Source organism: Lepidothrix coronata, unplaced genomic scaffold (assembly GCF_001604755.1).
Source record: "Lepidothrix coronata isolate B3197 unplaced genomic scaffold, Lepidothrix_coronata-1.0 Scaffold149, whole genome shotgun sequence".
NCBI classification, from domain to species: Eukaryota; Metazoa; Chordata; class Aves; order Passeriformes; family Pipridae; genus Lepidothrix; species Lepidothrix coronata.
In genome coordinates, this window is record NW_016690329.1 from 1,537,049 (window position 1) to 1,548,143 (window position 11,095).

At 39.7% G+C, this 11,095-nt stretch overlaps 1 protein-coding gene across 1 annotated transcript in view; it reads left to right on the forward strand.

Annotated features, from left to right (window-relative positions):
* The window catches only part of NAB1 (NGFI-A binding protein 1), a 24,128-nt gene extending 13,797 nt beyond the window's left edge, over positions 1-10,331 (forward strand). Inside the window, exons 4-7 of the mRNA XM_017828485.1 lie at positions 3,052-3,162; positions 5,494-5,635; positions 6,824-6,973; positions 8,100-10,331. Coding sequence (XP_017683974.1) covers positions 3,052-3,162; positions 5,494-5,635; positions 6,824-6,973; positions 8,100-8,191 — 495 coding nt within the window. The 3' untranslated portion in view covers positions 8,192-10,331. The remainder of the gene's footprint in view (positions 1-3,051; positions 3,163-5,493; positions 5,636-6,823; positions 6,974-8,099) is intronic.
* Positions 10,332-11,095: the final 764 nt, after the last annotated feature.

Sequence of the window (11,095 nt, forward strand, 5' to 3'; positions counted from 1 at the left end):
TTTTATAATGCTCATTTTGCTTTCTGTTTTAAGGCTGAACTCTGTATTTTGATTCACCATTCCTTTACCCATTCGTCATTAATGTCTCTGTAAAGCATGGTCTAAAATACTAGGGCTTCAATTTGGAAAGACTTCACAGCCTCTTTACATAGTGTAAAAGATTACTTAAAAAAAAAAAAAAAAGATGAGTTAATTTCCTGAAATATAATAACACTTTAAAAAGCCTCCAGAGAGACTCTGAAGGTCATCCTTGAGCAGAGCTGTGTGTGCAAGCTGCAACATTGTCAGGCTACAGCCACATTGTAAATTTATCCTTTTCATGAATATGAAACTCTCACAAGCATTACAAAGAAACAATATGCCATGAATTACATCAAATTACCTGTAAAAGCCTTTCTCTTCCCCTGCCTGCTCTCCCCCTCTTATTCGTAGAGTGGGTGGGTGAGCTGTGGGAGTGAAGTGTAAAGAGGAGAAGGGAAAAAATTCCAGGCAAATGACAGACTAAAGGTGTGGAGGGAGTGAAAAAGGCAATGGACTGAATTGGGATTTGGAAGCAGAGTATAAAAAAGGGGTTGTAGTTCCTAAATGTGCTCTGGACAAAGAGCAGGACAGGCAAACAGGGATGGAAAGGATGTATCCTCCTGCAGAGCAAGGATCTCTCCTGCTTAGGTGTAGCGAGGTAGGGGCATCCCTTACCTTGTCATCTTCTGTGACTCAGTGCTGGCACTGCTCAAAGCAATGAGCTGTTGTGGCAGCAGCTAGAAAACAAAACAAGTCACAGGTGTATCACACAGAATTCATGGAGAAGGGAAGCTGCTCATTGCCATTGGGGTCGACCAGGTTCCCCTTCAGAGTCAATGTGAACAGCCATGAGAGCAAAAAGAGAGTTTTTAAAATGTTCTTGCTGTCTGTAGTATAAAGAAATTGTTTTGTGTGTCAGTGTCTTCATTCAGCTGAAAGAGAAGGGTGGCAAGAGCTTTCAAAAGCTAATTTCCCAAAGCTCAGTGGGAGTCAGGGGGCACAGGCAGGAAGACCTGAGCGGAGGCTGCAAAGAAGTGTCTTCCCTGGGTGCCAGTACAGGTGGAGGATGAGGAGGGAACAGGCCCACCTCTGCTATTGCTGAGAAGGTTGAAAAGAAAACCAAAGTGTGGGATTTGTGTTTTTCACAAAAACAGCAAAAGGAGTAGAAGCTACTGTTTTCATAGGAAAAATGTCATTAGAAGGAGCAAAAAAGCACATGTGGGACTGGGAACATCTGCTGCATGAAACCGCTTGAAAAACAACTGAGCAGCAGCATGGCAAAACAAAAATGCTGCACTGCATGCAGCAGGACCTCCAGGCAACCATGGGGCAGAGCAGGTACTCGCCTGGCACAGCGTGCTCCTTGTCAGCCCTCACTGACGGGGAGAACAGCCTGTGGTGGGGAAGGGCTCTGGGAAGGTGATCCAGAACCACGTCATCATCCGAGAATTACCTGTCTGACTGATGGGTGACAGACACAGAGACAGGCAGCCAGACCCACTTTTGGGAAACAGCCTTCAGTTTTGTATAGGCAGGCGGTCACAAATATGTTATAAAAAAACCTGTTACCTGTTAGGTTGCAAAAATAGGATCCTGAGTGATAGGTTTTTTGTCCGTTCAGCTCCTCATCTTCCTACTCATGATCATTCTCCTCTCCCAGACAAATTCAGGTCTGACTGTGAAAGTGGTCAGTGCTCATGGAAAAGTGCTGCAAAGCCTTTGTTTCTGGTGGATGAGGCTTTGTGGCAATTTACCTGGCTATGAAATTTTTGCATAGCTCTCATGTTTATTTGTTCCATGAGGGATTATGTTGGGTGGATAAAAGCAGTATACAGTGTTCAGACTGATTTTAATTTTTTTTCCTGAGCATGAAGAATAGGTCTATTGGCATTATGTTGCCCTGAGGCTCTGGCAACCTGCCGTGGGTCAGAGCACAGCTCTGCAGGTCAGTGGGCAGCCTGCCAATGGCAGGAACCTTGTAGTCCTTCCCCTGTGGTTTTTCTGAAAGATCACTTTTATTGTTCTTGAGCTGTAACCCTTTTGTCCAGCTGTTGTCAAAAATATAATTATTGACATATATCTGTCTTTAAAATCCACAAGGAAAATATACCTAATGTGGCATACTTTTGATACCCAGTTCTGCAGATCCTCAGTGGCAGATGTCAGTGTTCTCAGATTTGGGTCTGTCTTAAGATCTCTGGCTTCCTCTCACATTTTGACAGTGTCATCTATGCTGTGCTTTTGTAAACATTTCTGGATGTTCCTCTAGTGTACGTGAGCTTTCCTTTTTTAATACTGAGCTGGATAAATTCCTCATCTTGAACCTTTGCTTCGATGATTAATTTATTTTAATGGAGTCTGGCAGGCTTTCACAGGAACTTTATTTGCTTTATTGGTACATATGCAAGCTGCAGAAGAGATTTGCATGTCATAAGAATTTCAGGCTGGAAGAATTATTGAATCATGATTTCCCGTAGTACATAAATTCTCTACCGTACTTTTAAAATAGTGATATTTCATTTTGTGGTACTAGTGAAGGTTCTGTGTGAAATATGTTGAATTTCAGGAGGCTTTTCTCAGTTTCACAAGGTTAGTATAAATTCTTGACTACATATAAACTTGATTTCTTATGAGTGACAGAAACCACAGGCCTAAATTTGCCTGGCAAGGCTGAATGCAAACTAGTTTAATGTCAGTAACAACGGTAGTCTGGATTCACAAAAAAATGAGAGATGAGATCTTCTGTCTATGCCATTTTAGATATATATAGCAGTTGTTGTAGAGGGGCTGTGTGTGTTTAGTGCACAAACTTAAACGGAGTGGAGAGCACGAACATATAAATTGCAGTCCAGAATTTCATAGAAGTTCAGGAATGTGGTTTTTGGTTTTTTGGTTCAGGTTGTTTTTTATTTTGGGGGGGGGGTTTGTTTTGTTTTGGGTTTGTTTTTTTTTTTCTTTTGAGGTATGGAGAGTGTGAAGAAAAATTAATAATATGCCCCTCTTGGTTTGGTTTCTTCTTATGCTCAATAGGATGGTTATCCTGATTTCCAGGACACAGTCCAGACACTCTATCAGCAAGACAAAATGCCACTTGCTTTGGCTAAAGGAAAGAGCGAAGACCCAACAGCTCTTAATTCCCAGGTAAACCAACTACACTACACTGTGAATAATACAGGCCACGTCTCTGCACATTGGTTTTGATGTGTTGTTTTGTTGACTAAATTAATTACCATCAGTTTTCAAAGGCTACCGAGCTCAGCTGGAATTGCATCACTCTTAATTGGGGTTTTACCTTCTGAAACTGTTCTGACACAGTACTATGGCTTTGCCCTTGTTAGTTCCAAGGAGGGAGGATCTAGCATAGTAGGCTTGACAATCTGTGGTTGCCTGTTGGGAGCAAGTAGGGTAGTATTGGTACAGTCTGTGCTGTGTTACTTGCGTTATTCGCTATAAATGGAAAGCTCAAGTTACTGAGTCTAGAGGAATAGAGTAGGCGATCTTGGAGTCCTCAGTTCTGACACGTCTTGTAAGAAGAAAGGCCAATATATTTAGGAAATCAGCGAACCTCTGGATCTGAGAGGATAAATTGGCCTTCTAGACAACACCTCCTCTGCTGGAAGCGCGGTATTCTTGAGCAGACAGAAGGCTTTGTATAAATGAAGACTGGTTTCCGATTCTTTCTTTGTCCTTTCTGTAGAGTATCCCAACCTCGAGGCAAAATACGCGTCTCCCACTGCCAGTTGTTGGCAAGAACGGATTTCATGCTAAGTTGCAACAAATTTATTTTGTATAACTGATTTGGCCAAATGTAATCACCGAATTTGCACATAAGATTACATTGAGGAGTTCCCCCTGTTTTCTGAGACTGGATGTGTTACCCTCTCATTTACCACCTGCTATTGCAAAGCAGTGCTTGGTCATACAAATCTGTTCATTGTGATACGTCAAAAAGCAATTATGCTACGTGTTCTGATGTCACAGAATAATTAAATGAACTTGATTTTTGCAAGCTTATTTTCATTTAGTGTATGCTTTAAAGTTTGGTCATTGCCAAATAACAATGGACTAGAGATTTAATTCAAGCTTAAATGTATCTACAACTCTACAGATTTTTCTACAGTGATCAGAAGCATCATGGCAGTTTAAAATTCTGGATTTATCCCAATTGAACAACGAAGATGGCATGAATCAGAAATATTCTTTTTTAAAATTACAGTTCAAAAGTTGGTAACAAAAGTGACAGAATAGCAAAGTGAAAGCACACTTGAAAGTGAATTATTTGAAAATAGTTTTTTACCTACCTCCTAAGACCAAGCTTGAGCTATCAGTGGTCTTCTGCAAAACCTGATGAGCTCTGAGCCAGAGTAAGTAAATACTGGTCATGTTATTACCCTGCTGTCAGGGTCATCACTGTGCTGGAAAAGCTCAGAGTTTGCTGGTTTGTTATGCTGTCATTGTATGTGTAAATTACCTAACTATGCTGAATAAGCGGACTTTGGTGGGAAGTCAGGGCTTTCATCATCTCCCAAGAAAAGTGAAGTGGTCTGCAATGAATAAGACTCTGTACTAAATGAACCAATTATGGCATTACCTTAAAGACAAATTATTTTTTCCTATCAATTGTAAATGTTAAGTTTGTACATTTTCCAGTCTTATGTTCATTGTGGCTCTTCTAAATCAACTTTCTTGACTTGTGATTTTCTTTTTATTTTTGCAAGATGCTTATTTACATTCTCTCAAGAACAAGATCATAGTGAAAGTTAGAATTCTCTTGGCATTAAAGTCAATGACAAACATTCAGACGCCATTTCCTCCCACGTTGCACTGGATTGTTTAGTTCCACTCTCTAGAGGTGTATAGGTCTTGTTCTTCTTCTAGACAGACATTTCACACCTTTATCCCCCACAAACATACTGTCATCCTACACTTTCAGAATGGCAGATTTTTAAGCTTGTGTAGTGCTGTTTCCTAAAATAAAGATTCCAAGATGTCTGGTGAAATCTTGGCATAAGCTTTTAGCAGATGTTACCATTGCTCTTGGAATACTTTCTGGAGTACTTTGAGAAGACATGTATTTGAACAGAGCTAACTGGATAATTAAGACATTCTTATTTGCTTTTCTTGAGATTCTCTTCACGTAACCTGGAGTCCTAAAGTGCAGAAAGTGATTTTTGTGTGTTTTTGAAGAACAGAATTTAATGTAGCGTTTCTCTGTGGATGAACTACAACAGCTTGCATTTTAAGTATTCTTGAGTGACTCAGATGTACATTATGAAAATCTCTATGGGTGCAAAAATATTTTGTTTGCTTCATAGTTTTGAAGAAACCGTAAAACACACATCTGTACATATGAGTCAACAAAAACCTCTATCTAGGCTGTTAGTTTTATCATCTGATATTGTTTTTCCCCCTGTGTTTTGACTTGCTATATGTATGTATATAGAGAGGAATTTTTTTCTGTTTTATTTGCAGTCGGAAAAGGTGATGGCAAAACAGATGGAGTTTCTTTGCAACCAGGCAGCGTTAGAGAGACGTCTTTCCACAGGGTGTTACAGACAGAACTCGGAAGAGCACAGCCCCAATGGCATGTCATTAGATAATGCTGATGGACAAGGTATGGTAGCTCCCAGGCACGGTGTTGCTGCCAGCAAATACCTTTGGTGTTATGCAACCCGTGTCAGTGGTGTCGTTTATCTGGTATAGAACCCTGAGCACTGAATGGACAAGACAAGATCTCTGCCCTGAAGTGCTTACGGTCTCAGTAATGCAATCCAGATGTATACTCAGGTTCTGCTCTGTTACTCTAATGTATCTGGGCAAACTGCTTTCCCTCTGGATGATGTGGGGAGGGAAGAAGGTTGGGTGCATCCCTATTACTGAGAGCAGGACTTGGCTCTGCCTTTATCCTCAGTTTTGAAAACAGAGCAGAATGTTGCATTTCATTTGTGTCCTGGTTTTGTGGAAATTGAAAGTAAAGAAGATAATGTAATTGGTACTCCTTTTTTTACCTGTTTGTGCAGTCTAGGAACAAAACCTGAGGAGCTGGCTGTGTAAATTACTTAGAGCTAAGCAGATTCTAATGATGATCTTAGTAGCTTGTTATTCTTCAAAAAGCTTTCAGTTCTGTGGTTCTCTTTGATTTACCAACTGGCTATTCCTTAGCTTGAATTAATTTTAGGAGTGTTTGTTTTGTTGGAGCACTTTCTGTTTGGATTTCTTTTTTTACTGTTGTGAAATGAGACAAAATATTACAAACAGAAAAAATACAACCAGAAGTTCTCGTGTCTGTTTTTTAGAAGCTAGTTTGTTTAAGGGGAGGCGAAGAGGAGCAGTAGAGAGAGGAACTAAGGGAATCAATACAAGTAAGCAATAAAACATGTTTTCATTTGTATGTATTGGTCAAGCAATGAGGTACAAAAGTATACAGGAAGATGAAGGTGTGTGGATCCAGCTTTCCTTGGCAGAGCAAGCTTTTTTATACCCTTAATCCATTGTGCAGGGAAAGTGGGAATTTTTAGGATCTCAGAGGGATTCTGAAGTGGGAGCAGAAATTTTTAGTATCTCAAGGGGCTTTTTGAAAGAATAAAGAGATGTTACAAAAAAAAAAAAAATTCTGTGGCTGAGTGTCTTTCTAGCAGTGCCTGTGGAGTAGTCTGCAAAGCAGCATATTTACATAAGCCTTGTTTTGCTGTGAAACTTCCCTGAGCAGCTGGAATTTAGGATGCGCTTTTGCAGATGGAATTAGCATGTCTTTAGGTCTCTACCTGTTTTTTAATATTGCTTTTCTTTTAACAACCTGCAGGTGAAAGGCCGCTGAACCTCCGGATGTCCAGTCTGCCAAGCAGACAGATGCAGCACATTTCACTTGATGGAGAGCAGCATGTTGGAAAACCTTTGTGCAGTGATTTGATCCGGCTTTATCCCGGTGGTGAGGCGAAGTCCCAGTCCTCAGGTTAGTGCTGTCCTGTGGAAATTACCCACTGTTTCTTACAAAGCCTGTGATAAATTTACTAATCTGTGATGTCTCTGAGTGGAGCAGCTAGCAAGGCAGCCTGGCATGTGCTGTGTGGAACCATGCAGTCAAGGCTTTGGTGAAGACTTCAAGAGGAGTGTTACTTGCTAATCTGGAATTGGATTGAATATGATTTGGGAAAAGCTTTGGGGATGCAGTAACTAGGTTCAGATAAGCAAGTTCTGGCATGTGTCTGTCCTCAGTGCTGTTGACCCAAGCTACTGCTGTTAAAGACTTAAACTGCATTACAGTCACAGCAACATGATTCTAATATGGCTTCATTCTGTATAAAAGAATGAGACTTTTTATAAAAACACCTCTTTATTCTGGTTTATAAGGACCTGCCACTGTTTCTCTACTGTGAACTGCATGTCATGCAGTAAGTCTTTTCTACCTGGGTTTCCTATTCAGTGACCTCTGCTCACTGGCAATGTTGTAATTTACCTCTGGCATTGTGGGAGCCACTCTAAGTTTGATAGAAGAGAGCAAGAAACCTTTGTGAAATCTCTCTGGGGGGTTTCAGTTTAATACTTGGTGGACTGAGATGAAGACAGGAATTCTGGAGACTCTTGTAATTTTAGGAGTAATGATAAAATCTCACGTGAGTTTGAAAGATGCAGTGGAAAGGAGCTTATTTGAAAGAGAAGGTGCAAAAGTTGTTTTGAAGACTGAGTAGAACCTTGCATTTTCCTCTTTGGAATATTGGAATCTTAGGCTCACCTTTTTTGCAGATTGTCTCAATCCCACTGATAATACACTTAGTGGAGTCTCCAGTTGGGGAGTTTTACCAGTTCCCTCTCAAAATGCAAGTGCAGAGTGCATCTCCATTAGCCCTGCTCCTGGAGAGGACTGAAGTAAATCTGTGGTGCTTCCTCAGCCATCACTGCAGTGTAACTGAGGTGGTTCTAACCCAGCTGGGTTAAAGCCCAGGATGAGGAGGCAGAATTTATTGCTTCAACTCTTAGTATCCATATGGTTCTTGGACCTTTTTCTTGATTTAAAAACAGAATATATTTGTTTCCAAGCAGTGTTTTAACATCTTACTTTCTTTCTTTTCTCAATGCAGAAGGCCTTGGTATTTTAAAGGATTTTCCTCATTCGGCTTTTAACAACATAGAAAGGAAGGTCATAAAAACAGAACCTGAAGACACAAGATAGTCATTCTGCTCTGGAAAACAGTGTCGTAGTAAAGAATGAAACTTCACAAGAGAAAAAAAAACAGCCTTAATAACCAGTGTTGCCTCATTCAAATAAGAGATTTCAATAGCCAAAGCCTAAGAACTGGTACAGTAATCTATGGAAACAGGAAAGCAAGAGACACTGCAAACTCAAACAGTAATACAGGTGGATAAACATTCCTGTAAAAGTGGTTTTATAACGTGGGAAGATTCACAAATTAATATTGTGGGTCTTCATTATTTAAGAATGTATTATGTATTTGTATAACTTATCAAAGTAAATCTAGATGTCGGGACGTGTATTGAGTCCAGTAGATGTGGCTACAGTTCATTTTACTTGAAATTTCAATGTCTACTTTCAGTGTACCTAGCGTAGATATGGTTGTTAAACATTTGAATTTAAAATCATTGGAAAATTAGGAATGCAAACCTCGTGACACAATTAACAGCAAGTTTTCAACAATATTTATAGAAAAAGGAAAATGCATAAAATATTTCATGGTTAAAAATGTTATGTGGATATAGCATTTGATAGACCTAGACCCTGATTCTGTATCATAGCAGACATACTTGACACTTAACTATCGCTACATCACTTTCAATGGTTTCAGCAGCCTTTGTGTAACACTTCTATAGCATAATACCTACCTACAAGTCAGGAGTATAGGAAATGCCAGTTAAAGTATGGAAGAGTCCATATGATTGGCTCCCATTTCCTTGGGAAAAACTGGGGTTTGATAAACCGTACAATTACTGAAATCTCATTTGGTAGGAAACTCAAGAGACCAAGTAGCATGGACAGGGCTGCAAAAATTGTGATTCAAACCATTATAACTTCTTGGACTTCTCTGTGAATCTTAAAAAAAAAAAAAAAAGCATCCTAAGTGTGGCAAAGATGACATACGATGCAGGATTTATGCATCAGTATAAAAGGTTGCACTTGATATCCAGAAACCATAAGATTTTTTGGGGAAGAGAGACAAGGAGTCATGTGTTTAGCATGTGACTCCTTATTAAGTGCTGTCCAGCCCACATGATTCTATGAATATACCGTATACTGCATACAGTATGCCAATACGTTTCTTTATATATGTGGTTAATTAACATCTGTATTCTTTATTTATTTGACAGTTTTTATTTTTTGTACATGTTCACTTTTGAAGATGTCATTTTATCTAAGGAGAAGTAAGTTGGCATATAACTCTGGAATTTACCATGGTGTGTTTGTGTGCATCCATTTCTCCACTGTGCTGCTCTGCAGTCAAGATAGTTGTATGCCTCAGTTTCCAAATACAGGTTTTGCTTATGATGTGTTCTGGAGGTGAAAGGGATAGCTGAAGAAAGTTAGAATGCCAGTGGGTAAACTTCCCTGTTCAAGTATGCACTTCATGTCTGCAGTTTGCTCTGTGTCATAGGTGTGTATTAACAAATCAGTCACAGTCTCTGTTGTTCTGAAACGCTCAGCAAAATGTGAGCTGAAATGTCTACACTGCAGTCTCTTATCACTGTAAACATACCTAATTATTTTATCACTTGATTTGTGGAACAAAGCTTTATAGTAGAAACACCAGTAAAACAACTTTTTATACTATTAAAATGTTTGTTTTTTTAAAAAAAAATGTTTCTTGAACTGTATGGTACTGTTTCACTTACTGAAGTATCTTAAAGCAATGGAGTTCACAGCTTTGCTGTTAGGAATAAGAGATTGAATGTGTAGTTATATTTCCTCTTTCCTGTTGTGTGAGCTAGTAGTACGGATGTTTCTTAAGTTTGTAACATTAACCAGTGCCCTGGTTAGTATCTGAGTAGCTTTCATGAGACGTGTATGGAACTTGTTAAAGGACAGCTTATGGTTTGAACTGTACAGCTTGAGCAATAGAAGGTACCAAGCGACAAACCTTTAGAGATGCAGGAAACATTCGGTTTTCTCCAACATCTAACACCATCAAATGTTATGTGTGGATCACAGAAGAAGCTCTTAAGCTTGCTGGTCTCTTCAATTAAAGCAAGAGGAAGGAAGAAGAACTTGCTAAGCAGCACGCTGTTTCAGTTGAGTCCAGATTTTATTTTGTAAACACTAATGTATTAAATTTGCTATAAATTAAAGTATATAACAGTTATATTTTTGAGTTGTAAATACAGTACTTTGTGTCACGACCAGTTGGTTATCTCCAGAACAATATTTCAGTTTATAGTCCAACAGGCCATTTCAGTCTCAATAAGCTGGAAGCAACTTTTTTTACTGGTTTGCAGCTGTATGATTTGGATTTTTTTAACCTGGGGGGGGAGGTGGGAGGTACATTCCGAGATTGCACATACGTTTGGTAATAGCAAATATTCAAGCATTGGTCCTTCCATGACAAAGGTCTTGGTGGACTGCAACCTGGCTAGCCTCTGGAGTCGCAGGTAAAGGCTTGCCCTCGTCTGCTCGTGAAGGGTTGCTAGATCCAGGGTACTCTGGATCAAAGGCCAGCCCTGCAAATGATGCCTGTTTTATTCACATGTTTATATTGTTGCTTACAAAATAAAATTCACCGTGAGAACTCTTTAGTTTCCCCAGGGTTTTTCCTTCTTTTCTTTTTTTTTTTTTTTAATTGTATTTTCTAAAAGGAGATGTTAATTTTGGGGGGACAGGGGAGGAGGGAATACCTTGAACTGCAGCTCTCATTTGGAGGAAGCCTTTTCCTGCTCTTGTGGTTGAATCCTCATTTACCTTCTGTGCACAGCCTGCAGGGCTCAGTGGGCCCAGGCAAGAGGGAGGAACTAAAACCTGGGAAGGGTTTGGAGCACAGCACTTATACTGAGTGCCCTCCCCACCTTCTGTGCTCCCACTTTCGTGTGTGCTCATATTTACACAAGATTGCAAACAGCTCAGATCTGCTAG